Source organism: Cebus imitator, unplaced genomic scaffold (genome assembly GCF_001604975.1).
Source record: "Cebus imitator isolate Cc_AM_T3 unplaced genomic scaffold, Cebus_imitator-1.0 Scaffold266, whole genome shotgun sequence".
Taxonomy (NCBI): domain Eukaryota; kingdom Metazoa; phylum Chordata; class Mammalia; order Primates; family Cebidae; genus Cebus; species Cebus imitator.
In genome coordinates, this window is record NW_016107581.1 from 161,610 (window position 1) to 187,067 (window position 25,458).

At 51.8% G+C, this 25,458-nt stretch overlaps 1 protein-coding gene and 1 pseudogene across 1 annotated transcript in view; one reads left to right on the forward strand and one right to left on the reverse strand.

Annotated features, from left to right (window-relative positions):
- Positions 1-25,458, reverse strand: part of PRKD2 (protein kinase D2) — a 36,619-nt gene that overhangs the window by 6,976 nt on the left and 4,185 nt on the right. Inside the window, exons 4-15 of the mRNA XM_037728509.1 lie at positions 24,826-24,957; positions 18,905-19,059; positions 18,576-18,798; positions 15,039-15,116; positions 14,801-14,954; positions 12,553-12,670; positions 11,977-12,054; positions 7,382-7,640; positions 5,517-5,569; positions 5,319-5,391; positions 4,458-4,564; positions 2,996-3,269 (exon numbers count right to left, since the gene is read on the reverse strand). Of these exons, the coding sequence (XP_037584437.1) occupies positions 2,996-3,269; positions 4,458-4,564; positions 5,319-5,391; positions 5,517-5,569; positions 7,382-7,640; positions 11,977-12,054; positions 12,553-12,670; positions 14,801-14,954; positions 15,039-15,116; positions 18,576-18,798; positions 18,905-19,059; positions 24,826-24,957 (1,704 nt within the window). The remainder of the gene's footprint in view (positions 1-2,995; positions 3,270-4,457; positions 4,565-5,318; positions 5,392-5,516; positions 5,570-7,381; positions 7,641-11,976; positions 12,055-12,552; positions 12,671-14,800; positions 14,955-15,038; positions 15,117-18,575; positions 18,799-18,904; positions 19,060-24,825; positions 24,958-25,458) is intronic.
- On the forward strand, positions 8,061-9,714 carry LOC108283957 (annotated as a pseudogene).

Consider the following 25,458-nt stretch of genomic DNA (forward strand, 5'->3'; position numbering starts at 1 on the left):
AACTCCCGACCTCAGGCGATCCACCTGCCTCAGCCTCCCAAAGTGCTGGGATTCCAGGCCTGAGCCCCCGTGCCCGGCCCATCTCCAGATTTTGTCAGATATCTTCTCCCGGTTCCCATGAACAAAGAGGGCGGGTTGGAAGCTAGATAGACCCAGGCTCAAATCTTGGCTGGACAGCTGCTCGGCTGAGACCTCGAGGGAGAGACCACTACCTCCCCGAGCCTCAGTTTCCTCATCTCTACAATGGGGGTTATAGTAACACCTACCTCACAGGATGGTGGTGAGGCCTAGATAAGCTCATGAAGTAAAGGGCTTGGCACAGGGCCTGAGTGTGGGCAGGCAAGAGCCCAGAAAGCAGAAATCTGCAGAGAGAAACAACGAAGAGCGAGCAGGCAAAAAGGAAGGAAGAGACAGAAGGCCAGAAAGAGAAACCCCTTCAGCTGCTAAAAGCCGTCATCTGTGAGAACCGTGATTCCTCTCCACACCTAACGTGTGGATACGGCTGGGCATGATGGCTCATGCCCGTAATCCCAGCACTTTGGGAGGCTGAGATGGGAGGATCGCTTGAGGTTAGGAGTTCCAGACCAGCCTTGGCAACATGGTAAAACCCCATCTCTACTCAAACTAAAACAATTAGCCAGGCATGGTGGCACACACCTGTAATCCCAGCTACTTGGGAGGCTGGAACTCAGGAGTCGAGGGTGCAGTGAGCCGAAATCGTGTCACTGCACTCCAGCCTGGGCACCAAAGCAAGAGTCTGCCTCAAAAATAAATAATAAAGTCTGGCTGAGGCTGCACCAGTGGGTTTCTGTCCCCACCCCATAAGCCAGCCTGACAAACACAGACACACTGCCTGAGAGGGTAAGGGTGCTGGGCCAGGGTAAAGGAAGCCCAGCAACGATGGCTCTGAGACCGACGGAGATGTCTCAGGAGGCGGCAAGGTACCAACTAGAGGGGAAGGCCTTTCTAGGAAGGATGTGAAACACACAAGCCACAAAAAGGGACATTTAACATCGTACAAGTTCAGTTCTATGGCAGGCCGGATGCAGTGGCTTACGCCTGTAACCCAGCAATTTGGGAGGCTGCGGCAAGAGGACCACTTGAGTCCAGGAGTTCAAGACCAGCCTGGGCAACATGGCAAGACCCTGTCTCTAAAAATACATTAAAAAAAAAATTAGCCAGGTGTGATGGCTCATGCCTGTGGTTCCAGCTAACTCAGGAGGCTGAGATGAGGGGACTGCTTGAGCCCAGGAGTTCAAGACCTGCCCGGGCAACATGGAGAGACGCTGTCTCTACAGAAACATTAAAAAAAAAAAAAATTAGGCTGGGCGTGGTGGCTCACATCTATAATCCTAGCACTCTGGGAGGCCGAGGTGGGTGGATCATGAGGTCAGGAGTTCAAGACCAGCCTGGCCAAGATGGTGAAACCCCATCTCTACTAAAAATACAAAAAAATTAGCCAAGTGTGGTGGCGGACGCCTGTAATCCTAGCTACTCAGGAGGCTGAGGCAGAGAACTGCTTGAACCCAGGAGGTGGAAGTTGCAGTAAACCAAGACTGCGCCACTGCACTCCAGCCTGGGCAAGAGAGCGAGAGTCTGTCTCAAAAACAACAAAACAAACTTAGTTGGATGTGGTGTTTCACACCTCTTTTTCCAGCTAACTCAGGAAGCGGAGATAGGAGAATCGCTTGAGCCTAGGAGTTTGGGGCTGTAGTGAGCTATGATCACACCACTGTGCTCCAGCCGGGGTGGCAGAATGAGACCCTATCTCAAAAAAATAAAACCCTATGGTAAATCAAAGCTAAATATAAAAGAGCCAAACACTGGGATAAAAACAATGAATGAACAACATAAGTGATAAGAATCTAATGTGTCCCCCACCAAAACACAGAAATGCAGAACATGTCTAGGAAGAAAAAAAAAGAATCTAATATCCTTCATATACAAAGAGCTCCTACAATTCAAAAAGATAACAGTCCATTGACAAATTGGCAAAGGGTAATACAGCATAGGCCAATAAACATGAAAACATGCTCAACCTCACCCATTTTATATATATGTAAATTTATATACTATAATATATACATATATAATATACACATACACATTAATATATATTATGTATGTATATTGGTTATAAATATATAACATTGTTATGTTTTATATAATATGTATATTAATATACAACATATATATGTATTAAAATTTACTTATGAATGAAAGAGGATCTCCGTCTCCCAGGCTGGCATTGAATTCCTGGGCTCAAGTGATCCCCCCACCTCAGCTTCCCAAAGTGCTGGAATTACAGGCATGGAATTAATGGAATTACACTGTATCAGGCCCCATAATAATTATTTTTTTGAGACAGAGTCTCCCTCTATCACCAGGCTGGAGTGCAGTGGTACAATCTCGGCTCACTGCAACCTCTGCCTCTTGGGTTCAAGCAATTCTTCTGCCTCAGCCTCCTGAGTAGCTGGGACTATAGGCGCGCACCGCCATGCCCTGCTAATTTTTGTATTTTTAGTAGAGACAGGAGCTCGCCACATTGGTCAGGCTGGTCTCGAACTCCTGACCTCATGATCCACCTGCCTCAGCCTCCCAAAGTGCTGGGATTAGAGGCGTGAGCTACCGCACCTGGCCTACTCTTTATTATTTTTAATTGTTATTGTCACCCTATTATTATTATTTTTTTTTCAAGAGGCAGGGTCTTGCTGTGTTGCCCAGGCTGGAGCACAGTGCCTCTTCACGGATGCACTGTCACTACTGATGAGGTTAAAGAGCTTTGACCTGCTCTGCTTCCATCCTGGGCTGCTTTGCAACCTGGCGGTCCCCGGCTCCTCGGAGGTCACCATGTAGATGCCGAACTTAATGAGGATGTCTGCTCAGCACAGAACTCCTGGGATCAAATGATCCTCCTGCCTCAGCCTCCAGAGTAGCTGGGACCACAGGCACATGCCACCGTGCCCAGCTTGTGTTTTTGATTATGGTTTCTCTCATCTGCTACTGTGACTCCCGCCAGTGTCTGCCTGGCCTCCTAGGCATGCAGGGCCTCTCCAAGCTGACACCTGATGGGGAGGGGCGGGTGGCAGCTGGCAGGCCTCGCGCACCTGAGTGATGAGGAACTTGGTAAGGCGCTCAGGCAGCCGGCCCTTCTCGCTGGAGAGGATCATCTCCAACATGTCCCCATGCAGCTTCTCCATCACCACAAATACTTTCTCAGGCGTCTCGAACATGCACTCCAGGTTCACGATCCCGGGGTGCCGCAGGCTCTGCAGGGTGGGGCGCAGGGTCAGGGTCAGGGCCAGTTTGTCCACAGACTCAGACCCCAAACGGTCAGGTATGGGAGCAGGAGGATGACAAACAAGGAGAACGATGTCGCTGGGGTGTTGGCACTGGGAGAGGGAAGGAGGCTTCCCACAGGCCAAGACAGAACAGGCCCACCTCCACCCCACCTGCCAGGTGCCCAGAAGGGTTTGTTCCCTTTTTAAATATAGAGATGGGGGCTAGGCGCGGTGTCTCACGCCTGTCATCCCAGCACATTGGGAGTTCGAGGCAGGTAGATCACCTGAAGTCAGGAGTTCAAGACCAGCCTGGCCAAGATGGTGAAACCCAGTCTCTAATAAAAATACAAAACTCAGCTGGGCGAGGTGGTGCGTGCCTATAATCCCAGCTACTCATGAGGCTGAGGCAGGAGAACTGCTTGAACCTGGGAGGCAGAGGTTGAAGTGAGCCAAGATTGTGCCACTGCACTCCAGCCTAGGCGACAGAGTGAGAGTCTGTCTCAAGAAAAAAAAAAGAAAAAATATATATAGAAATGGGGTTTTGCTGTGTTGGCCAGGCTGGTCTCAAACTTCTGGCCTCAAATGATCCTCCCACCTCAGCCTCCCAAAGTGCTGTGATTACAGGCGTGAGCCACCATGCCCAGCCCAGAGGATCTTTACATCCTGAAATTCTGGTGGAAGCCCAGGGTTTCAGAGGGAGGAGGGGGAGCTCAGGTAAGTGGGGAGAGCTCTGCATGACTGTATCTTTTAAATCCGTACCCCCTCCACTTCCATGCCCCCAATCCTGTCCTGGCCTAACCCCTCTCTCCCACCCAGATCCACACCCACCCTCCAGGTGGCAGTCAAGGGATCTTCCTAAAGTACACACCTGATCCTGCCCCTCCCTTGCTCAAAAGCCTTCTATGGCTCCCCAGTGCCCTCAGGAGAAAGTCCACAGGGTCTGGCTCCACCCTCGTCCCTGGCCTCATCTCCCAGTACCTCCTTCCTAGAAAACCTCATGCTCCCTTTCACCAGGCCTTTGTACAGGGTGGTCCTTCCGCTATGAACACCTTCTCCTCCCCTTCCGTCTCAACATGCATATGCCCTTCTCCAGGAAGCCTTCCCTGACCACCCCTACCGTGGGTCCGCTGGCCCCTGAAAGGAGGGAGGAGAAAGGGAAGGCGCCCTGGTGGTCACCTGCAGAATGGCCACCTCGTTCCGGAGCTGGCTCTCCTGCTTGGTGGGGAAGCGCAGTTTGTCAATGACCTTAACTGCCACGTCCCGGCCTGTCTTCCGGTGCTTTCCTGGGCAGGGAGTAGGAGAGATGAGAGATGAGACAGCAAGACCACCCAGTCGTGGCAGGAGCATCCCCACCTCTGCTGACCTCTGCCCCCCACCATGGAGACAGCCAGAGTTGAGCAGAGCTGGAAGGCCCCAGGAGACATGTGTAAAAGCCATGAGAGGTGCACCTTGGGAGTAAAGGCAGAAAGAAGGAAAGAAAAAAAAAAAAAGCTCCAAAGAGGAGACTCTGTAACATGGGGAACTGGATTTACAGCCAGTCGGAATCCAGCATCGAGTTTTGTGTGGCCCATAAGAGTCCCGGGGACAGGGGAGAGACAGATGTGTGAGGACCCCAGGCACAGGATAATCTCCACCCAAATTCTACACTTCCAAGAGTGTAGAATTTTCCCTCCATGTCCTATCAAACTCTAGGATCTAGCCTGTGGCCAACCCCAGAATGCAGAATCTACCCTCCTATCCAATCAGAATCTAGGTTCTACTTCTGTGGCCAATCAGAGTGCAGAATCTACCTTCCCTATTCAATCAAAATCTACCTCTGTGAGCAGAGTGCCGAATTTACCCTTCCTATTAATAACAAGAAAAAAGAAGAACCTGCAACCAGTCCACCCAGGATCTAGCTTTCTAAGACAATCAACATAGGAGGTGAGCATGTGACCAATCAGAAAGGAAGGGTTGGAGCCAGAAAGAAACGATTGGAGCCAGAACAGCTTCCCCGAGACCCAGGCCCCCTCTGGGTTAGCTCTGAAGTGTCCTCACCTCCATACACCACTCCAAACTGCCCTGAGCCCAGCACTTCGTCAGGGAAGATCTGGTAGACGGTGGCAATGTCCTGCAGGGTGAAGACAGGGCAGGTCAGGCATGCGAATGGAAATGAGGGAGGGGGAGTCGAGGGGATGGGAGAGCTGGGGAGAGAGTGTGCGAGGGGAGGGCATCAGGGGTGGGCAGGAGTCTCACCACATTCTCTTGGATCTGACTGTTGGACACAGAGATGCTCAGAGAAGCTTGTCCTGGGGAGAGGGAGAGACAGAGGGGAGACAGAGGTGAGACGACTCTGGGCTCAGGGTTATCCCTACCCATACCAGCAAAGGCAGACTCGGGAGTCAGGCCCACCCAGGTTTGAATCTAGTGTGCAATACAATGTGCAGCTTCAGGCTGGTGACTTGTCACTGTGAACCTTGGTTTCCTCATCTAGAAAATGGGAATAATAAAAGGACCTCCTTCACAGGGCCGCTCGGGGAGTAAATGAGGCGTGCTGAGCGGCTGAAGTCACGGGCGATTTTGCTGAGCATTTTACCCCAGGACTTCAGCACCAGGGGAGGCAGACTGACCCCTTTATACAGAGAAGGACACAGTCTTGGAGGGAAAGTGCAGACTGACTCCTGCGTCTTCCCCTGAGCTCGCCCCCGACAAACCCAACCAGAGCCAGACACTTCTGTAGTCCTGAGCCTTCTGCCCTTTGAACATCTGTCCCTTCCACCTGTCCACAGCCTGGTCTAGGCCCCTGCTCGCCCCCCAACCCTGGGTCCTCACCCCACAGCCCTTTCCCTGGTCTCTTGCCCCAATCCTGCCCCCTCCTATTCACTTCCACAGAGAAGCCAGAGGGATCTTACAGAGACAAAAGACTGATGCTGTCCCTCCTCTGCTCCCCAGTGCCCTCAGGAAGAAACCTGAGCCCCTTAAAGGGCCCAAAAGGCATGGCTGAGAGCCTCATCTGCCAGTGACTTCAATCCCTAACATGCTATTCCCGACATACTGGCCTTCCTCCTGGGCCTCACATACGGCAGGCTCTCTTCTCCCTCCTGGTCTTTGTCGATGCTGTTTCCTCTGCCAGGAGTACTCTTTCCTTCATCCTACACTTAGCTAAATCCTCCAGTGTCAGCTCAAACGTCACTCCTAGGACCAAGTCGGATTACACTCACAAATGTTCTGCATCGCACTCGTTGCTTGTGTGGATTAATGATCAACGTCTGTCGCCCATGCTGGATTATAAGCTCCAGAGGGTGGGAACCTGGTACTCTCACCACTTTTTGCCTCTGCCTAAAATGAGCTCCCATTTGCTTTTCCACATCTCACCCCGCCTCCGCCTCCAGGTCTCAGTTCAGATGTCACCTCCTCGAGGAAGCCCTCCTAGATACCTAACCCATTAGGTAACCCTCTGGGCTCCTCCAGCTCCCTGGCTCCCTTGTCCCAACCCTGCCCACCCTGGACCATCACTCTGAAGATGGGTATTCTGCCCTACTGAACTCTAAGCCCCATGAGGGCAGGTGTTGGGCTGTGCTGGCCACTGCTGTCCCCAGCACCATCTCACACAGAGGGGAAGTGACTTGCCCAAGGCCACATATTAGGCCAGGAGCTTAGCAGAGATTTTTTTGTGGACTTTGGTTGTTTTCTCTTTTTTGGAGATGGCGTCTTGCTCTGTCACCCGGACTGGAGTGCAGTGGTGTGATCACGACTCACTACAGGCCCTCAACCTCCCAGGCTCAAGCAATTCTCCTGCCTCAGCCTCCCAAGTACCTAGAACCACGGGTGTGCGCTACCACACCTGGCTAATTGTTTTTATTTTTTGTAGAGATGGAATCTCGCTATGTTGCCCAGGCTGGTCTTGAACTCCTGGCCTCAAGTGATCCTCCCGCCTTGGCCTCCCAAAGTGCTGGGATTAACAGGTGTGATTAACGAGTTTGAACCCAGGCCTGCTGAGTCCAGAAGCCACATTCTCAACCCCACCATAGCCCACCTCCGTCTTTGGCCATTCCACTCCCCAGAATCCTGCCCGCCCACCTAGACCCATTCTCTCAAGGACCTGAAGTGGGGGGACTTACTGTGGGGTGCGTGGCCTGGGGCGCTGGGTGCATCCTGAAGGATGACGGGCATCAAGGCCTGGCGGATGGCTGTCTCCCAGCCCCGGGCAGCCTCGGCCCCCTGCCCACTTGGCCCACCCGGAGCCCCGCCAGGCATCTCGCCCACGAAGTAGGTGGCATTGGCAGTGATGATCTCAAAGCAGTGTGGGTTGGTGCCCGGTGGCACAAGGCTGAAGTTCTGGGCAGGCTCCACCGTAAGGATTTCTGACAGTGGAATTTCCTGCAGGACATGGAACCAGCACAGGTGAGGATGCCAGGCAGACCATGCAATTCTACTGAAAATACAAAAATTAGCCGGGCATGGTGGTGCGTGCCTGTAATCCCAGCTATTTGGGAGGCTGAGGTGGGGGAATCACCTGCACCTGTGAGACGGTAGTTGCAATGAGCCGAGATTGTGCCACTGCACTCCAGCCTGGGCGACAGAGCGAGATTCCATCTCAGAAATAATAATAGTAATAATAATTACTGGCAGAAGTGATATCGAAGCAGAGACCAGAAAGGTAAGAAGAGGCCAGCTGGCAAGGAGTGGGTGCACCACAGCATGTGCAAAGGCCCTGAGGAAAGGCTGTGCTCCAGGCTAAGCTGCATCCCCATCACGTGGGGTGGCGCCTGGACACAGTAAGAGCTTGGAAAACGTTTGATGGCTGGACACGGTGGCTCATGCCTGTACTCCCAGCACTTTGGGAGGCCGAGGTGGGCAGATGGCCCAGGAGTCCAAGACCAGCCTGGGGAATGAGACGAAGATGGAACCAGAGCCGGCTGTGGGCAGCGGGCGCGGTTCCACCGGGAGCCGAAGTTGGCGGTGAACGTGTACTCAACGTCAGTGACCGGTGATGATCTAAGTCCACGTGGCATGCGGGCCTGGCTCAATGAGCCTCTGCAGTTGAATCTGACACAGCTGTGCTCAGGGGCTGCCTATTGTGTTTATGGACTTGCTGTTCCCTGGCTCCATTGCCTTGAAGAAAGTGAAATTCCAAGCTAAGCTAGAACACGAGTATATCCAGAACTTCAAAATACAAGCAGGTTTTAAGAGGATGGGTGTTGACAAAATAATTCCGATGGACAAATTAGTAAAAGGAATGTTTCAGGACAACTGTGAATTCGTTCAGTGATTCAAGGAGTTTTCTGCCGCAAACTATGACGGAAAAGACTATGACCCTGTGGCTGCCAGACGAGGTCAAGGAACGGCAGCGGCTCCCTCCCTCGTTGCTCTCAGCTCTGGCAGTGCAGCTCCCAGAGGCCCGTCTCAGCACAGAGCTGCTGCGGTTCCTCAGGCCGGCCCTGGCGCGCTACGCAAGAACCCTGGTGATGACGGGGCAGCCGAGTTGAAGCAGCTGGTCAACGTATTGAAACTTACTGTTAAAGACTTGGAGAAAGGCCGGGCGCGGTGGCTCAAGCCTGTAATCCCAGCACTTTGGGAGGCCGAGGCGGGTGGATCACGAGGTCAAGTGATCGAGACCATCCTGGTCAACATGGTGAAACCCCGTCTCTACTAAAAATACAAAAAATCAGCTGGGCATGGTGGCGCGTGCCTGTAATCCCAGCTACTCAGGAGGCTGAGGCAGGAGAATTGCCTGAACCCAGGAGACGGAGGTTGCGGTGAGCCGAGATCGCGCCATTGCACTCCAGCCTGGGCAACAAGAGCGAAACTCCGTCTCAAAAAAAAAAAAAAAAAAAAAAAAAAAAAAAAAAAAAAAAAAAAAAAAAAAAAAAAAAAAAGACTTGGAGAAAGACAGGGATTTCTACTTCGGAAAGCTACGGAACATTGAATTGATTTGCCAGGAGGATGAGGAGGAAAACAACCCGGTATTGCGGAGGACTGTAGCCATTCCGTATGCCACAGATGGAGGCTTATGTGATGCCTGAGGAAGGGGGCCAACAGGAGGAGCAAGAAGAGGGTGAGCAGCCTGGAGCAGCAGAGCAACACCCGGACTCCTCACTCCGAATCATGGGCTTCGCTGTAAAATACTCCCTTTCGTTATCCTTAGAGGCCTCACTGGTTTCTTTTCATAAGCAAAAAGTACTTGTTCTGAAGTGCACTTTGCAGACGTTTCCCTTCTTCTCCAGGAAGTTTGAGTTAGGAGCTCTCACCTTGTAGCACGCAGCCTCAACATCTAGTTGGTTCACCTGGGAAGCAAAGAGGCTGACCCTGGGGCTCGCCGTTCAGATTCGGGTCACACTGAGTGTTGGAGGAGGGGTTATGTCGTATGCTGAGGCAGCGGCCTCAGTGGAGAAATATCAAGACTGAATTGAATTTTAAGCTACTGTGAAATCAGAGAATGCTGTAATAAATAAATGCCTTAAGAGAGAAAAAAATATTCTTCCATATTTCAAAATATAAAAGGTAATGTGACAGAAGATTTTGCATTTGACATTGTATCTGGGAAGAAAGGGCCAGACCTAAAGAAAGAAAAAAAAAAAAAAAGACCAGCCTGGGCAACATAGTGAGACCTTGGCTCTATAAAATATTTAAAAATTAGGCAAGGTGCCACAAGCCTGTAATCTCAGCTCTTTGGGAGGCCAAGGCAGGCAGACTGCTGGAGCCCAGGAGTTTGAGACCAGCCAGGGCAACACAGCGAGACCCCCATCTCTACAAAAAATGCAAAAATTAGCCAGGCACGCTGGTGAGAGCCTATAATCCCAGCTGCTAGGGAGGTGGGAGAATCATTTGAGCTGGGGAGCCAGAGGTTGCAGTAAGCCATGATCATGCCACTGCACCTGGGAGAGAGCAAGATCCTATTGCAAAATAAACGTTTGATACTAAATGAAGGAAATGAGGCCACGCAGGGCTTCACAGGTCACGGGGAGGAGTCTGGGCTTTGTCCAAGGGCCCTAGGGAGCCACTGTAGGCTTCTGAGCATCATCTGTTTGTGTGCAGAGGGCAGATGGAACAGAATGAGATGGAGACAGTGAAGCAGGAAGGAGGCTGAGGGGACCCAGGTGGGACAGAAGGCGCAGGGACCATGGGGTAGGAAACGTGTCCAAGGAGGAAGGGGGGAGGGAGGATGAATGACTTAGGTAGCCCATAAAACCAGGTGGTGACATGGACACATGGGGGGTGAGGACAGCATTTTATTTATTTTACTTTTTGAGACAGTCTTGCTCTGTTGCCCAGGCTACAGTGCAGTGGCACAATTTCAGCTCACTGCACCCTCCACCTCCCAGGTTCAGGCTATTCTCCTGCCTCGCCTCCCAAGTAGCTGGGATTACAGGCACCCGCCACCACAGCTAGCTAATTTTTGTATTTTTAGTATAGACGGGGTTTCACCATGTTGGCCAAGCTGGTTTCAAACTCCTGACCTCAAGTGATCCCCGCCTTGGCCTCCCAAAGTGCTGGGATTACAGGCGGGAGCCACCGCGCGCAGCCTAATTTTTGTATTTTTAGTAGAGATGGGGTTTCACCATGTTGGCCAGGCTGGTTTCAAACTCCTGACCTCCAGTGACACCCTCCCACCCCCACCGCCTCGGCCTCCCAAAGTGCTGGGACTACAGGCAGGAGCCACTGTGCCTGGCCAAGCACAGCATTTTAGATGGTGTTATCTGAACAAAATGGGAAGATGAGAAGAAACCAGCTATGGAAAATCCAAGGAAGACACTCCAGGGCAGGTAACAGCTGGAGTCCGGGTTTTATTACTCTAAGAACAATGGGAGCCACTGGAGGGTTTTGACGATTTCTTGTCTTTCCTTATTTTTTTGAGATAGATTCTCCCTCTTGTTGCCCAGGCTGGAGTGCAATGGCACAATATCGGCTCAATGCAACCTCTGCCTTCTGGGTTCAAGAGATTCTCCTGCCTCAGCCTCCTGAGTAGCTGGGATTACAGGCTTTTCGCCACCACGCACGGCTAATTTTTGTATTTTTAGTAAAGATGGGGTTTCTCCATGTTATTCAGGTTGGTCTCGAACTGTCGACCTCAGGTCATCTGCCCTCCTCGGCCTCCCAAAGTGCTGGCATTACAGGCATGAGCCACCATGCCAGGCCTTAATGCTTTTAATAAAGACTCCCCCTGCTGCTATGGGGGAAATGACAGAGGCTTCGAGATCAGAAGCAAGGACCCTACAAGGAGAAGGCTGCAACCATCCAGGTGGAAGACAGTGGCTGGGACACGGTGTGGGCACGGGAGACAGTGATGAATAGGCACACATCATGCAATACATTAATTATAAAGGAATAGTGAGAACAGCCTTAGAATTACCGGGAGCTTAACATATACCACGCCCTAAGCTGATTGCTTTAGTGGATTGGCTCTTTGAATTCCTGCACCAGCCCTGAGGTATTAGCATTTGAGGCATTTTACAGGTAAGAAACCTGAGGCACCAAGAAATAAGGGAACCGGCCCGGATTCCCTTCCCTCCCTTCCCCACCACCCACCGCAGCCCCGCGCTGGAAAGTGGTGGGGCCAGAATCAGATGAGCAGCACTTGCTGATGAGCTGAGGCAGGGAGGACGTGATTTGCAGGATCTGTCTGGAGTAACTGGGGGTAGGGGGTAAGAGGAGGTGTGGAGAAGTTTGTCGGCACAGAGGGAAGCCCGGGGGAGCTGAGGTCCCGGGGACTCACCTTATAGTATCTGTTGGTCGTGTTGTTCTGGAAGAGGGTGATGCACTTGCAGTCCAGGCGCCAATAGTGCCGCTTTCTCTGCAGAGATGTTTGAAGGGTCAGGTGAACCGCCAGACTTTCCTCCCCAGTCCCTGTCCGGTGATGCTGTTTGGGGCTCCAGGTGTCTGGAGCACCACGTGCACGCCTAAGCCTAGCACCTACCCCACAACGTAACCCCACCCCGCCTACACGCCCCAACCCTAGCCCCGCCCCTAGCTTTAACCCTAGCCCATCCCCCAGACCCTAACCCCAGCCTCGCCCCCACTTAGCCCTCTTCCTCCAGCCAAGCTCCCCCCCAAACTCTAGCTCTCCCCGCCGCCCCCCACGCCGCACCTTGCCTTTAGCCCCGCGTCTTCCCTAACTCCTGTCCCTCGTCCCACCCTTAAAACCCACACTCCTAATTCTAGCCCCGCCTCCAGCATGGCCCCGCCCACGCCCAGCTCCAGCCCCACCCACCTAGCCCCGCCCACTCAAGCTGACCCGTCCCTCTTCCAACCTTCGCTCCTCTCTGCACCTGGCCCTGCCCCAGCCACTCACCAGCGTGTCCTTGTTGCTGTAATGAACCACCCAGCCCTCCCGCAGCGTGGTGCTGGATTTCCGTGTCGTGTGTCGCACCGATTGCACCACCCTCATTAGGGGGATGTACCCCAGGGAGCTGCGGAGGAAGAAGAAGGGGTGACAAGTCACATGCAGAAAATGACCATGCTGCTTGGGGCCGCAGGGGACATCTCTGGGAAGCTAGGGAGTTGAAGTTTTTTTGTTTTGCCAATACCCCCTGCTCCCACCCGCCACGTCCCCGGGAGTTTTTTGTTTCTCTGCTTTTAAGATTCTCGCTCTAGGCCGAGTGCAGTGGCTCACGCCTGTAATCCCAGCACTTTGGGAGGCTGAGGCAGGCGGATCACAAGGTCAAGAGATCGAGACCATCCCGGTCAACATGGTGAAACCCTGTATCTACAAAAAATGCAAAAATTAGTTGGGCGTGGTGGTGCGCGCCTGTAGTCCCAGCAACTCCGGAGCCTAAGGCAGGAGAACTGCTTGAACCAGGAGGCAGAAGTTGCAGTAAGCCAAGACAGCACCACTGCACTCCAGCCTGGTGACAGAGCAAGACTCCCCGTCTAAAACACAAAAACAAAAACGCGTGTGGCTCTTCCCCAGGGCCTTTGCATTTACTGTTGCCTCTGCCAGGAAGCCTCTTCCCGCAGAGCCCCACAAGGCTCCTACCCTCCACTCCCTTCAGCTGCCACTTCCTCAGCGAGGTCTCCTTGGATGATCCTAAGAAAGCACATCTCCCATTCTCCATCTCCTCTTGTTTTATTTTTATCACCATTACCAATATCTGATGCTATGGATGCATTTATCAGCTGTCTCCCCACTAAGACCGTCAACTCCAGGAGGGCAGACTTACCTCTTTTGTTCATAGCTGTGAGCTTGGAGTCAGAACACAGCAGGTGCTCATTAATATTTTCTGATGCACCTGTGAGGGTGCCCCCTTACCCCTACACCAACTTTGTCACCCTGCAGGGTAGGTACCTCATCACCCCAGGAGGAAACCAGGGCAACCAGGGAAGTACCTAGCAAGTGAAGCAGTAGAGCTGGGATCTGGGCTCTCAGCCTCCAACGTCTGCGTGAACCACGCTGCTTCCCAGCTTTTTCAATAAACATTCACGCCACACCTAAGTAGGAAGCACCTGATCTGAGCCAGCCCTGTCCTAGGCACCTGGGAGGGCAGAAAATATCCTTGCCCTCACGCACCTGAGCACACATTCCAGTGAAGCTGAATAAGTATGAACTCTGTGTATAGTTTAAAAATCTGTAGGCTGGGGGCATGGTGGTGCACACCTGTAATCCCAGCACTTTGGGAGGCTGAGGTGGGAGGATTGCTTGAGTGCAGGAGTTCAAGACCACCCTGGGCAACATAGCAATACCCCTATCTCTAAAAAACTAAAAATAATAATAATAATATAGGCCAGGTGTGGTGGCTCATGCCTGTAATCCCAGCACTTTGGGAGGCCAAGGCAGGTGCGGGGGGCGGGGGGGGGGGGGGAACCCCCTAAGGTGGGGGGTGGGGGCCCGGCGGGCCAAAAAGGTGGAACCACATCTCTACTAAAAACACACATACAAAAAATTAGCCAGGAGGCTGGGCGCGGTGGCTCACGCCTGTAATCCTAGCACTTTGGGAGGCCGAGGTGGGTGGATCACCTGAGGTCAGGAGTTCGAGACCAGCCTGGCCATCATGGAGAAACCCCATCTTAAAAAAAAAAAAAAAAAAATTAGCCAGGTGTGGTGGTAGGCGCCTGTAGTCCCAGCTACTCAAGAGTCTGAAGCAGGAGAATTGCTTGAACCTGGGAAGCAGAGCTTGCAATGAACTGAGATTGTGTCACTGCAATCTGGAGCTCAGGAGTCAGGAGTTTGAGACCATCCTAGGCAACACAGGGTAGTCCCTGTCTCTACGAAAATACAAAAATTAGCTGGGTGTGCGTGGCATGAGCCTGTCGTCCCAGCTGCTTGGGAGGCTAAGTGGCAGGATCACTTGAGCCCAGGAGGTCAAGGCTGGAGGAAGTCAAGATTGCACCATTGCTCTCCAGGCTGGGTGACAGAGCGAGACCGTGTCTCAAAAAAAAAAAAAATTATTTAAAAAAAGGTTTAGCACTTTAAGAGGTTTGCCTCAGAAACTGGGAAAATTTACAAATATGAGGTGATGCCAGCCCATTATAGAAAAAAGTAAATTGAGGTTCGCTGTGCAGGACGGTCTTCCCCAGGGTCTCTTGGAGGGTTCTGGGTGTACCTCTGGGCCTTGCCTCCCTCGCCTTCCTCCTCCTCACTGGCGTGGAGCGCATTCTCCGAGTGGGAGCCTGGAATCACACCAGCGTCCTCCGACTCATCCATGAGGGTGCCCTTGTCAGCCTCGCTGAAATCCGTGGCCTCCTCCATTGGCACATCTGCGGGGATGGAGGCATCAGGGGGGCCTCCACCCAGTCCTGCCCCTCCCCCTTTCCTCCCCAGCACCCCCACCAGCCTCTCACCTCCATTGATGAGGGCCTCCCCCAGGCAGTCATTAGGGACACGGGTGGCGCAGCGTTTGTGACAGTTAAACTTGCAGTCTGGCAGGATGGGGAACAATGGGATGGGTGAGAAGGGGAAGACAGGTTACCTGGAAGGCCTGAACTTTGACCCCTAAGCCCCAGGCTCAAAACAGTCTACTCTTGCTGCCTTGGTCAGAACACTGGCTCCTGGTCATTTTCCCATGCTGAGACACAGTTTCCCCAACTATGGCGGGGGTCTTGATTAAGTGGGAGGGCTGGACTCAAAATCCCGACGGCTGCTGGGGGCGGTAGCTCCCGCCTGTAATCTCAGTACTTTGGGAGGCGGGGCAATTGGACCATTTGAGGTCAGGAGTTCCAGACCATCTTGGCCTACATGGTACAACCTCATCTGTACTAAAAATGTAAAAACTAGCCAGATGTGGTGGCAGGTGCCTGTAATCCCAGCTAGTCGGGAAGCTGAGGCAGGAGAATCACTTGAACCCGGGAGAGAGAGGCTGCAGTGATCCAAGATCGTGCCACTGCACTCCAGCCTCAAAGCATGACTCCATCTAAAAAAACAAACAAACCCTACAACTAAAGGTGCTATCGCTAAGTTTCCATGAATCTAGACTCCAATTCCAGAATGTAATTGGTTCTTTATTTTATTTACTTATTTATTTTGAGACAGGGTTTTGACCTTGTTGCCCAGGCTGGTGTGCAATGGCTCAATCTTAGCTTACTGCAACCTCCACCTCCCAGGTTCAAGGGATTCTCCTGCCTCAGCCTCCTGAGTAGCTGGGACTGCAGGTGTGCCCCACCATGCTCAACTAATTTTTTTGTATTTAGTACAAATGGGGTTTCACCATGTTGTTTAGGTTGGTCTCGAACTCCTGACCTCAGGTGATTCACCTGCCTCGGCCTCCCAAAGTGCTGGGATTAAAGGCGTGAGCCACTGCACCTGGCTTGTGTCTGTGTGTGTGTATGTGTATGTGTGTGTGTCTGTGTGTGTTTCTGTGTGTGTCTGTGTGTGTGTCTGTGTGTATGTGTGTCTGTGTGTTTGTGTATCTGTGTGTCTGTGCCTATGTGTCTGTGTGTGTCTGTGTGTCTGTATATGTCTGTGTGTCTGTGTGTGTAGGTGTCTGTGTGTGTGTGTGTCTGTGTATGTGTGTGTGTCTGTGTGCGTATGTATCTGTGTGTATGTATGTGTGTATGTGTGTGTATGTGTCTGTGTATTGTGTGTGTATGCATGTGTGTAATTAGTTCTAATGGTGCTGTGACTGTAGACTTTGAATACCCTAGAGCTGGGTTCCTCAGCCCTTACACCACTAACACAGTACCCAGGATACTTGCTTGTTTTAGGGTACTTGCTCTGTGTACTGTAGGATGTTTAACTTCCTCTCTGACCTCTACATACTGGATACCAGTAGCACTATCCCAGTATCACAAACAAAACCATCGCCAACCCTTGCCAGACACTCCCTAGGAGCAAAACTGTCCCTGGTTGAGAACCATTGCTATAGAGCTCAACATTTCTATGGTTCTAGGGACACTACACATCAAACATTCTAGAGTTTATTAAAAACCTATTTTATGAAGGTTCTGTGATTCTATATTTCTTTGTTTTTTTGAGAAACAGTCTGGCTCTGTCCCTCAGACTAGAGAATGCAATGGCACAATCTTGGCTGCTTTCCATCTCTGCCGCCCAGGCTCAAGCGATCCTCCCACCTCAGCCTCCCGAGTAGCTGAAACCACAGGCACGCATTACCACGCCCAGCTAATCTTTCGTATTTTTTTGTAGAGACTGGGTCTTTCCATGTTGCACAAGCTGATTTTGAATTCCGGGGCTCAAGCAATCCACACACCTCAGCCTCCCAAAGTGCTGGATTATAGGTGTGAGCCACTGCCCCGGCCTGATTCTGTATTTCTAGGGCTTCAGAGTGTGACGTCCGAGTTTCTAGACATCTAGCCATCTATGATTCGACACTTGTAAGACCCTTTAATGTCCAAGATTTTAGGATTTTATATATGTCAGCTCTAAAATTTGACAGTTCAACAGTTCTACAATTCTAGACTTCTCTACTTCAGAATCTGCAGATTCCAAGGCTCTAGGATTCTATATATCTAAGATTCTAGAATTTGATGTTCTATGCTTCTTTAGCTCTAGGCTTCTAAGATTCTAGAATTCGATTGTTCCAATAAATTCTTGAGTTGGATGTTTCTAAGTTTACACTACACTTCTGAGGTTCTAGAATTATTATTACTATTTGAGACAAGGTCTTGCTCTGTTACCCAGGTTGGAGTGCAGTGGCACAATCACGGCCCACTGCAGCCTCAACGTCCTGGGCTCAAGCGATCCTCCCTCCTCAGAGTCCCAAGTAGCTGGGAGCACAGATGCATGCTGCCACACCTGGCTAATTATTAGGGGTTTTGTTTTTGTTTTTGTAGAGACAGGGTTTAACCATTTTCCCCAGGCTGGTCCTAAACTCCTGGGCTCAACTGATCCACCTACCTTGGCCTCCCAAAGTGCTGCAATTACATGCATGAGCCACCACACCTGGCTGGATTCTGAATTTGATAGTTCAAAGTTCTGGGAGTCTAGAATTCCCAGGATTCTAGGTCACAACAGTATTAAGCTCATATGATTCTAGACGTCTAAGACTCTCAAATTTGATGCTCCTATGTTTCTGTCATCCTCCAACCCTGTAGTTACAAAATTATAATGTTCTGAGAATCTAAAACTTAGGAGATCTAAGATGTGTAAAGTTCTGTGGCTATTTTAGCTGAATTCTATCATTCAGAATTCTTAAATCCTATGATTCTGATTCTAGAATTCTCAGATTCCACAGCATTAGAATTCCATGCTAAGCACTTTATGAATCTAGGATTCCAAGGTTCTAAAGACTGAGGTTCAACTGGGTGCGGTGGCTCACATCTGTAATCCCAGCACTTTGGGAGGCCAAGGCAGGAGGATTGCTTGAGCCCAGGAGTTCAAGACCAGCCTGGACACTATAGTGATACCTTCTCTCTACAAAAAATTTAAAAATTAGCTGGGTGTGGTGGCACCACCTGTAGTCCTAGCTATTCGGGAGGCTGAGGCAGGAGGATCATTTGAGCTCAGGAGGCTGAAGCTGCAGTGAGCTATGATTGTGGCACTGCACTCCAGCCCGGGTGACAGATAATATCCTGTCTCCAAAACACACACACACACACACACACACACACACACACAGCCCAACTGAGGTTCCAGGATTCCAGAATTCCAAAAGTACCAGAATGCCAGGATTCAGGGCTCTCCCCTTCTGAGGCCCTGGGCTCCCAAGGCTCAGAATACCTGGCTTGAGATCCTCAAGAAGGGACCTGGTCCCTTCTTAAGAAACTCTGCTCTCTCTGCCCCATCTCCCACCTGGTCCTGTTCCCCTACACCCAGCACAATCTCCTCCAAAAGGCACTGCTACCTGTACAGCCTCCGCCACAAGCCCAGGTTGGGGCTGTGGGAAGGCTCTGACCCTGTCTGTCCTCCCGGACCGGCAGGCTAACCTTTGCATTGCAGGCCCTGCCGGAAGAGGCCCTTGAGGAGTTTCTTGCAAGCCTGGCAAACGGTGGGCCGTGTGTAGCTGTGGATGAGGAAGGTATGTGGCACCTTGACCTTGGAGAGCAGCATCTTGTCCAGCTCAATAGGGCGGCCCGTGTAGGATGAGGCAGAAGAGGAGGAGGAGGATGACGGGGGGCGGCGAGGCAAGAGTTCGGTGGTGCTGCGGCTCTGTCATCCGCAAGAATGGAAAGGACACGTCAGAATATTGCCCCCAGGTCTGGGCCCCGTCACCTCCCCCCAAGCCACCAAGCCGTCTCATCCCCCATCCCCTCACCAGCTCATCAGCCGTGCAGGGCAGGGACTCGGAGGTGCCTAGGCGCACTGAGTGACCACTGGCCAGAGACGTGGATGACAGGCGCCGTTTGCGGGCCCCGCTGCAGTTGTTCGGGATGCTGAAGGCGCAGCGCTTGTGGTAGTTCAGCCCGCAGCCTGTAGGGGGCGCCAGAGAGTAGGGGACTTGTCTGCCCCTCCTAGGTCCCTTCTTGAGAAGCTCTGCCCTCTCCACACAACCTCCCACCTGGTCCTGTCCCCTCACCCCCCAGCACAATCTCCTCCAAAAGGCACTACTACCCATAAGTCCACCAGCCCCCTCCCCCCAGGCCCACCCCTCCTTAGAGCTCCGCCCCAAGTTCCAACTTGTAGCCCCCACCATCACCCCATATGTCACTCGGCCTCTGAACACGCCCCACACCCCACGTTTGCCCACTCCAACAAGGGACACCTCAAAGGTCCCCGCCAAAGCTCCACCCCTAGTTCTCACTTGTAGCCCCGCCATCACCCCATCTGTCCCCCAGTCCCTGAACACGCCTTGTACCCCACCTTTTCCCACTGCAGCAAGGGACGCCTCAAAAGTCCCCTCCAAAGCTGTGACCCAGCTCCAATCCTCTATGGTAAGCACCTCCTTCCCATCCTCCCCAAAACTCCTGAACATCTCCCTGGAGACACCTGTTCCCTCTTCTAGCCCTGACCTTCCTTTTTCTGAGGCCCCTCTGGTTCTCCTCTTTCCTCAGCCCCAACTTTCCAAGAGAAAATCCTCTCCTCACCCCCAACCCTAAGGTCACCATCGTCCCCTCCAGGTCTGCTCACCTCCCCCCCACACACACACCCCACTTTCTCTTTTCTGTAGACCTGGAATCCAGGAGACCCCTAAGTAGTGTGATTAAATCTTAGTAGTGTCACACATGGTGGCTCACACCTGTAATCCCAGCACTTTCAGAGGCCAAGGTGGGAGGTTCACTTGAGGTCAGGAGTTCAAGACCAGGCTAGCTAACATAGCAAAACCCCATCTCTACTAAAAATGCAAAACTTAGCTGGGTGAGGTGGCACATACCTGTAATGCCAGCCACTCAGGAGGCTGAGCCAGGAGAATCATTTGAACCTGGGAGGCAAAGCTTGCAGTGAGCCGAGATGGCACCACCACATTCCTGCTGGGCGACAGAGCGAGACTCTGTCTCAAAACAAACAAAAAAATCAAAAAACAAAAAAAAGAGTTTTCAGTTGTACTCCGGTTCATTGTACCATACTAGGCAGAAGTATGACTTGTTATTATCTTTATTTTATTTTGTAGAGACAGGATCTCCCTGTACCCCAGGCTGGAGCACAATGGCACAATCATAGCTCACTGCAGCCTTCAACTCCCAGGCTCAAGCAATCCTTCTGCCTCAGCCTTCTGAGTAGCTGGAACCACAGGTGAGTGCCACCATGCCCGGATAATTGATTTGTTTTTGGTAGAGATGGGGTCTCGCTGTGTTGCCCAGGCTGGTCTTGAAGTCCTGGGCTCAAGCGATCCTCCCACCTCAGCCTCCCAAAGTGTTGGCATTACAGGTGTGAGCCACTGTGCCTGCCTGTTTTATCTTTTAAAATCCCCATCCATGGAGAAATCAGCTCAAGTCATCGTTTCTCACTGGACGCATGCTCTAACACATCTCCAGTGATTCCAGACGATTCTAGGATCGCTTTCCATTCTGGAGGGAAGGGTGTGCCTCCAACCTTTGCACGCCCTTCCGGGACCCGCCTGCTCTGGGCTTTCCAGCTCCGTACTTCATTGCAGGCACTGTCTTGGCCACAGGCTGTCATCATGAAGGCAAGCTTGGAGAACCATGTCCCTGCAAGAAGAGCTTCCGCAGGGCAAATGGTCTTCGCATACAGGAACCATTTCCCAGTTTTGGCCTTGAATCGCTCATAGGCTTCCCAGAATTTCAGAATCTGTAACTCCCGGAATGAGTCTCAGGGTAGAGTTAACCTCCCGTCGGAATGTAGTGATTTGGGCTTCTCTTGACACCACAGGAACTGGGACCATCATCTGTGATGCGGCCAATGAAGTCTATGCTGAGAACCCATTAGGACTGGATGACACCAGGGCTGTAGCATGACAGGCTGGATACGCTGAGACCATGAGAGGTGGATATGGTGTGTGGACGATGGCAATATTTTTAAGAGTTTGAATGCACTGAATCAGTTTCTCCAGGCCTGGAGTCCTTAAATAACACAGGTACACTTAGGACTGCATGATGCTCTGAAACACAGGATACTGGAGAATCTGGATTTCTTTTTTCTTTCTTTTTTTTGAGATGGAGTTTTGCCCTGTTGCCCAGGCTGGAATGCAATGGCACAATCTCTGCTCACTGTAACCTCCGCCTCCCAGGTTCAAATGATTTTCCTGCCTCAGCCTCCCGAGTAGCTGGGATTACAGGTGCCCGCCAACATGCCCAGCTAAGTTTTGTATTTTTAGTAGAGATGGGGTTTCATCCTGTTGGCCAGGCTGGACTCGAACTCCTGACCTTATGATCTGTCTGCCTTAGCCTCCCAACGTGCTGGGATTATAGGTGTGAGCCACCGCACCCGGCCCAGAATCTGGATTTCTGTACAAGCGTGGCAGCCATGGAGCTGCAGATGCTACCTCAGACCTAATACCCGATGGAACATCAGAGAATATGCCTCTAATGGCAGGGCACATTGTATAAAAATGGAGGTGCATGGGGCCCGGCGCAGTGGTTTATGCCTGTAATCCCAGTACTTGGGAATGCTGAGGCGGGTGGATTACTTGAGGACAGGAGTTTGAGACCAGCCTGGCCAATAAGGTGAAACGCTGTCTCTACTAAAAATACAAAAATTAGCCAGACAGGGTGGCTCATGCCTGTAATCCCAGCACTTTGGGAGGCTGAGGCAGGTGGATCACAAGGTCAGGAATTTGAGTCCAGCCTGACCAACAAGGTGAAACCCCGTCTCTACTTGAAATACAAAAAAATTAGCCAGGCGTGGTGGCACATGCCTATAATCCCAGCTACTCAGGAAGCTGAGGAAGGAGAATCGCTTGAACCCGGGAGGCAGAGGTTGCAGTGAGCTGAGATCGTGCCACTGCACTCCAGCCTGGGTGACAGAGTGAGACTCCATCTCAAACAAACAAACAAAAAGACATAAAAATACAAAAATTAGCCAGGAGTGGTGGCACGCACCTGTAATCTCAGCTATTTGGGAGGATGAGGCAGAAGAATTGCTTGAACCGGGAGGCGGAGGCTGCAGTGAGTCAAGATCACGCCACTGCACTCCAGCCTGTGTGACAGAGTGAGACTGTCTCACAAAAAAATAAAAATGGAGGCACAGGGTCTCATGAAGGAATGGATGGTCCTCACCTGTCGTGTATCCTCATAGCCAATGCAGGTACATGGCCTTCATCTGTAGGCAGAGCCCCAGTTTCAACATTCTCACTCAGAAGCATGAGTAAGAGGGACAGAGGACCCATAGATCTTGACACTTGGGCTGAACCTTGAGACACCTTGGCTTAAAGAATTGTATGTTTTGGCCGGGCACAGTGGCTCACACTGTGTAATCCCAGCACTGTGGGAGGCTGAGGCGGGTGGATCATTTGAGGTCAGGAGTTCAAGACCAGCCTGGCCAATGTGGTGAAACTCCATCTCTACTAGAAATACAAAAATCAGCCAGGTGGTAGTGGCACGCGCCTATAATCCCAGCTACGCGGGAGGCTAAAGCAGAGAATCGCTTGAGCCTGGGAAGTGGAGGTTGCCGTGTGCCAAGATCCCACCATGCACTCCAGCCTGGGCAACAGAGTAAGATGCTGTCTCAAAAAAAAAAAAAAAAAAAAAATTGTATGTTTTTAATCTATGATTTAAGGAGACATGTGTGGGTGCTGTTATGGACTAAAATGTCTGTGTCTCCCCCTATATTTGGAGATAGTGCCTTTATGGAGGTAATTAAGGTTAATTGAAGCCGAAAGAATGTGGCTGTAATCCAATGGGACTGGTGATCTTTTTTTTTTTTTTGAGACAGAATCGTGTTCCCTCACCCAGGCTGGAGTGCAGTGGCACGATCACGGCTCACTGCAGCCTCAACCTCCCGGGCCCAGGTGGTCCCCCCACCTCAGCCTCTTGAGTAGCTAGGACTAGAGGTATGCCCTACCATGCCTGGCCAATTTGTTGTATTTTTTAGAGCCAGGGTTTCACCATGTTACCCATGCTGGTCTCAGACTCTGGATTCAAGCAATCCGCCCACCGCATCCTCCCAAAGTGCTGGGATTACAGGCATGAGCCACTGTGCCCAGCCTTCCTTATAAAGGGAAGAGATACCAGGGCTCTCTCTCTCCCTCTGTGTCCCATGTGAATGCACAGTGAAATACTGGCCCTATTTAAGGCCGGAAAGCAGGCTACACCAGAAACAGAACCCTGCCAGAATCTGGATCTTGGTCTTTCTAGCCTCCAGAATGGTGAGAAGTAAACATCTGTCATTTAAGCCACACAGCCGGTGGTATTTTGTTACGGCAGTCCTGACAGACAGGTGCCAGGTTAATGAGGGGTGGACGCTGGTGGTCACGTTTACGTGTCAGCTTGGCTAGGCAAGATCCGCAGTTATTCAGACACTAATCTAGAAGTTGCCATGAAGGTTTGCTTTTCTCTTCACCCTCTCAACCCAGCTTCTCCCGACTCTGGGGAGAACTAGAAAGGGAAGGCGCTGTGGAGGTTCTTTCTAGATGTGATTAAAATCCATAATCAGTTGGCTGTAAGTGGGAGGGATTATCCTTCTTGTTCTAGGTGGGCCTGATTCAATCAGCTGAATGTTTTAAAAAGCAGATCAGAGACTTCTCGGATGAAGAAATTCCACCTGTGGACATCAGCTTCAGCTTGTGCCTGAGAGTTCCCACTCTCCCTTCCTGATACAATGGATTTTTCTTTTTTTTTGAACCAGGGTCTCGCTCTGTCACCCAGGCTGGTGTGCTGTGGTGCAATCAGGGCTCACTGCAGCCTCAGCCTCCCAGGCTTAAGTGATCCTCCCACCTCAGCCTCCTGAGTAGCTGGGACCCCAGGTGTGTGTTACCATGCATGGCTAATTATTTTTTGTACAGGCGGAGTCTTGTTATGTTGCCCAGGCTGGTCTTGAACTCCTGGTCTCCAGGGATCCACCCACCTTGGCCTCCCAAAGTGCTGGGATTACAGGCCTGCCCCACTGTGCCTGGCCAGATCTGACTTGCCTAACCAGCCCACACAATCCTGTAAGCTGATTCCTTGCATACAAATATCTTTTTTTTTTTTTTTGAGACAGAGTTTCGCTCGTTACCCAGGCTGGAGTGCAATGGCTCGATCTCGGCTCACCGCAACCTCTGCCTTCCGGGTTCAAGCAATTCTCCTGCCTCAGCCTCCCGAGTAGCTGGGACTACAGGCGCGCGCCACCATGCCCAGCTAATTTTTGTATTTTTAGTAGAGACGGGTTTTCACCATGTTGACCAGGATGGTCTCGATCTCTTGACCTCGTGATCCACCCTCCTCGGCCTCCCAAAGTGCTAGGTTTATAGGCGTGAGCCACCGCGCCCGGCCACATACAAATATCTTAATATATATCTCCTACAGGATCTGTTTCTCCGCTTGGTCCCTAACTGATACAGGCCCCACCCTCTTCCCCAGCCACTCTTCTACTCACAAAGACTCAGTTCTTAGGTCCCTACTTGTCCCTCCCAGCTCCACCTCCTAGGCTCCGCCCCCAGATCCGAGCCCCGGCCGAGCCCTACCCCTTCTTCCCCAAGCTCTGCTTCTGGGCCCTTACTTTTTCCCATTATTACTTCCTAGGCTGTGCCCCATCTCTGAGTCCGGCCCTTCCTCCCCTGGGGTCCGCAGGCCCAGACCATTAGGCTCCGCCCCCGGAGCTGAACCCCACCCCCGACCCCGCCCCTAACCCCTTTGCTCTCACCATCGCACTTGAGGCCCTGGCGCACTAGGCCGAAGAGCATCTCCCCGCAGTGATCACAGAAGGCAGGCGCCCGGTAGGAGTGCACCGTGAGGGCGTGCGGGCGGATCTGGAAGTCCTCGAAGGTGGCCGAGGCTGTAGACGGCAAATAGAGGCGGATGCTTGAGCCGGGGTAGGCCAAAGCTTTTCCAGACCCCACGTTGCCGATTTCTTACAGTCCTCCCAGACGCAAGGTTTGGTCTTTCCTTACTTTATTATTTTGCTCTCAAACTACATTCCGCCTGGGTTCAAATCCCACCTCCACCCCTGGACAAAACACCTATATCCCTATGTCCAGGCAGGGACAGAGAGGGAACTGGGGAGCTGTTTAATGGGCAGGGAGCTTCAGTTTTGCAAGATGACAGCAGTTCTGGAGATGGGCTGCACAGAGTGTGCATGAACTTAACATTACTGAACTGTAATATTTTTATTTTTTGAGATGGAGTCTTGCTCTGTCACCCAGGCTGGAGTGCGGTAGTGCCATCTTGGCTCACCGCAACCTCTGCCTCCCAGGCTCAAGCAATTCTCCTGCCTCAGCCTCCCAAGTAGCTGGGACTACAGACGTGTGCCACCCTGCCTGGCTAATTTTTTTTTTTT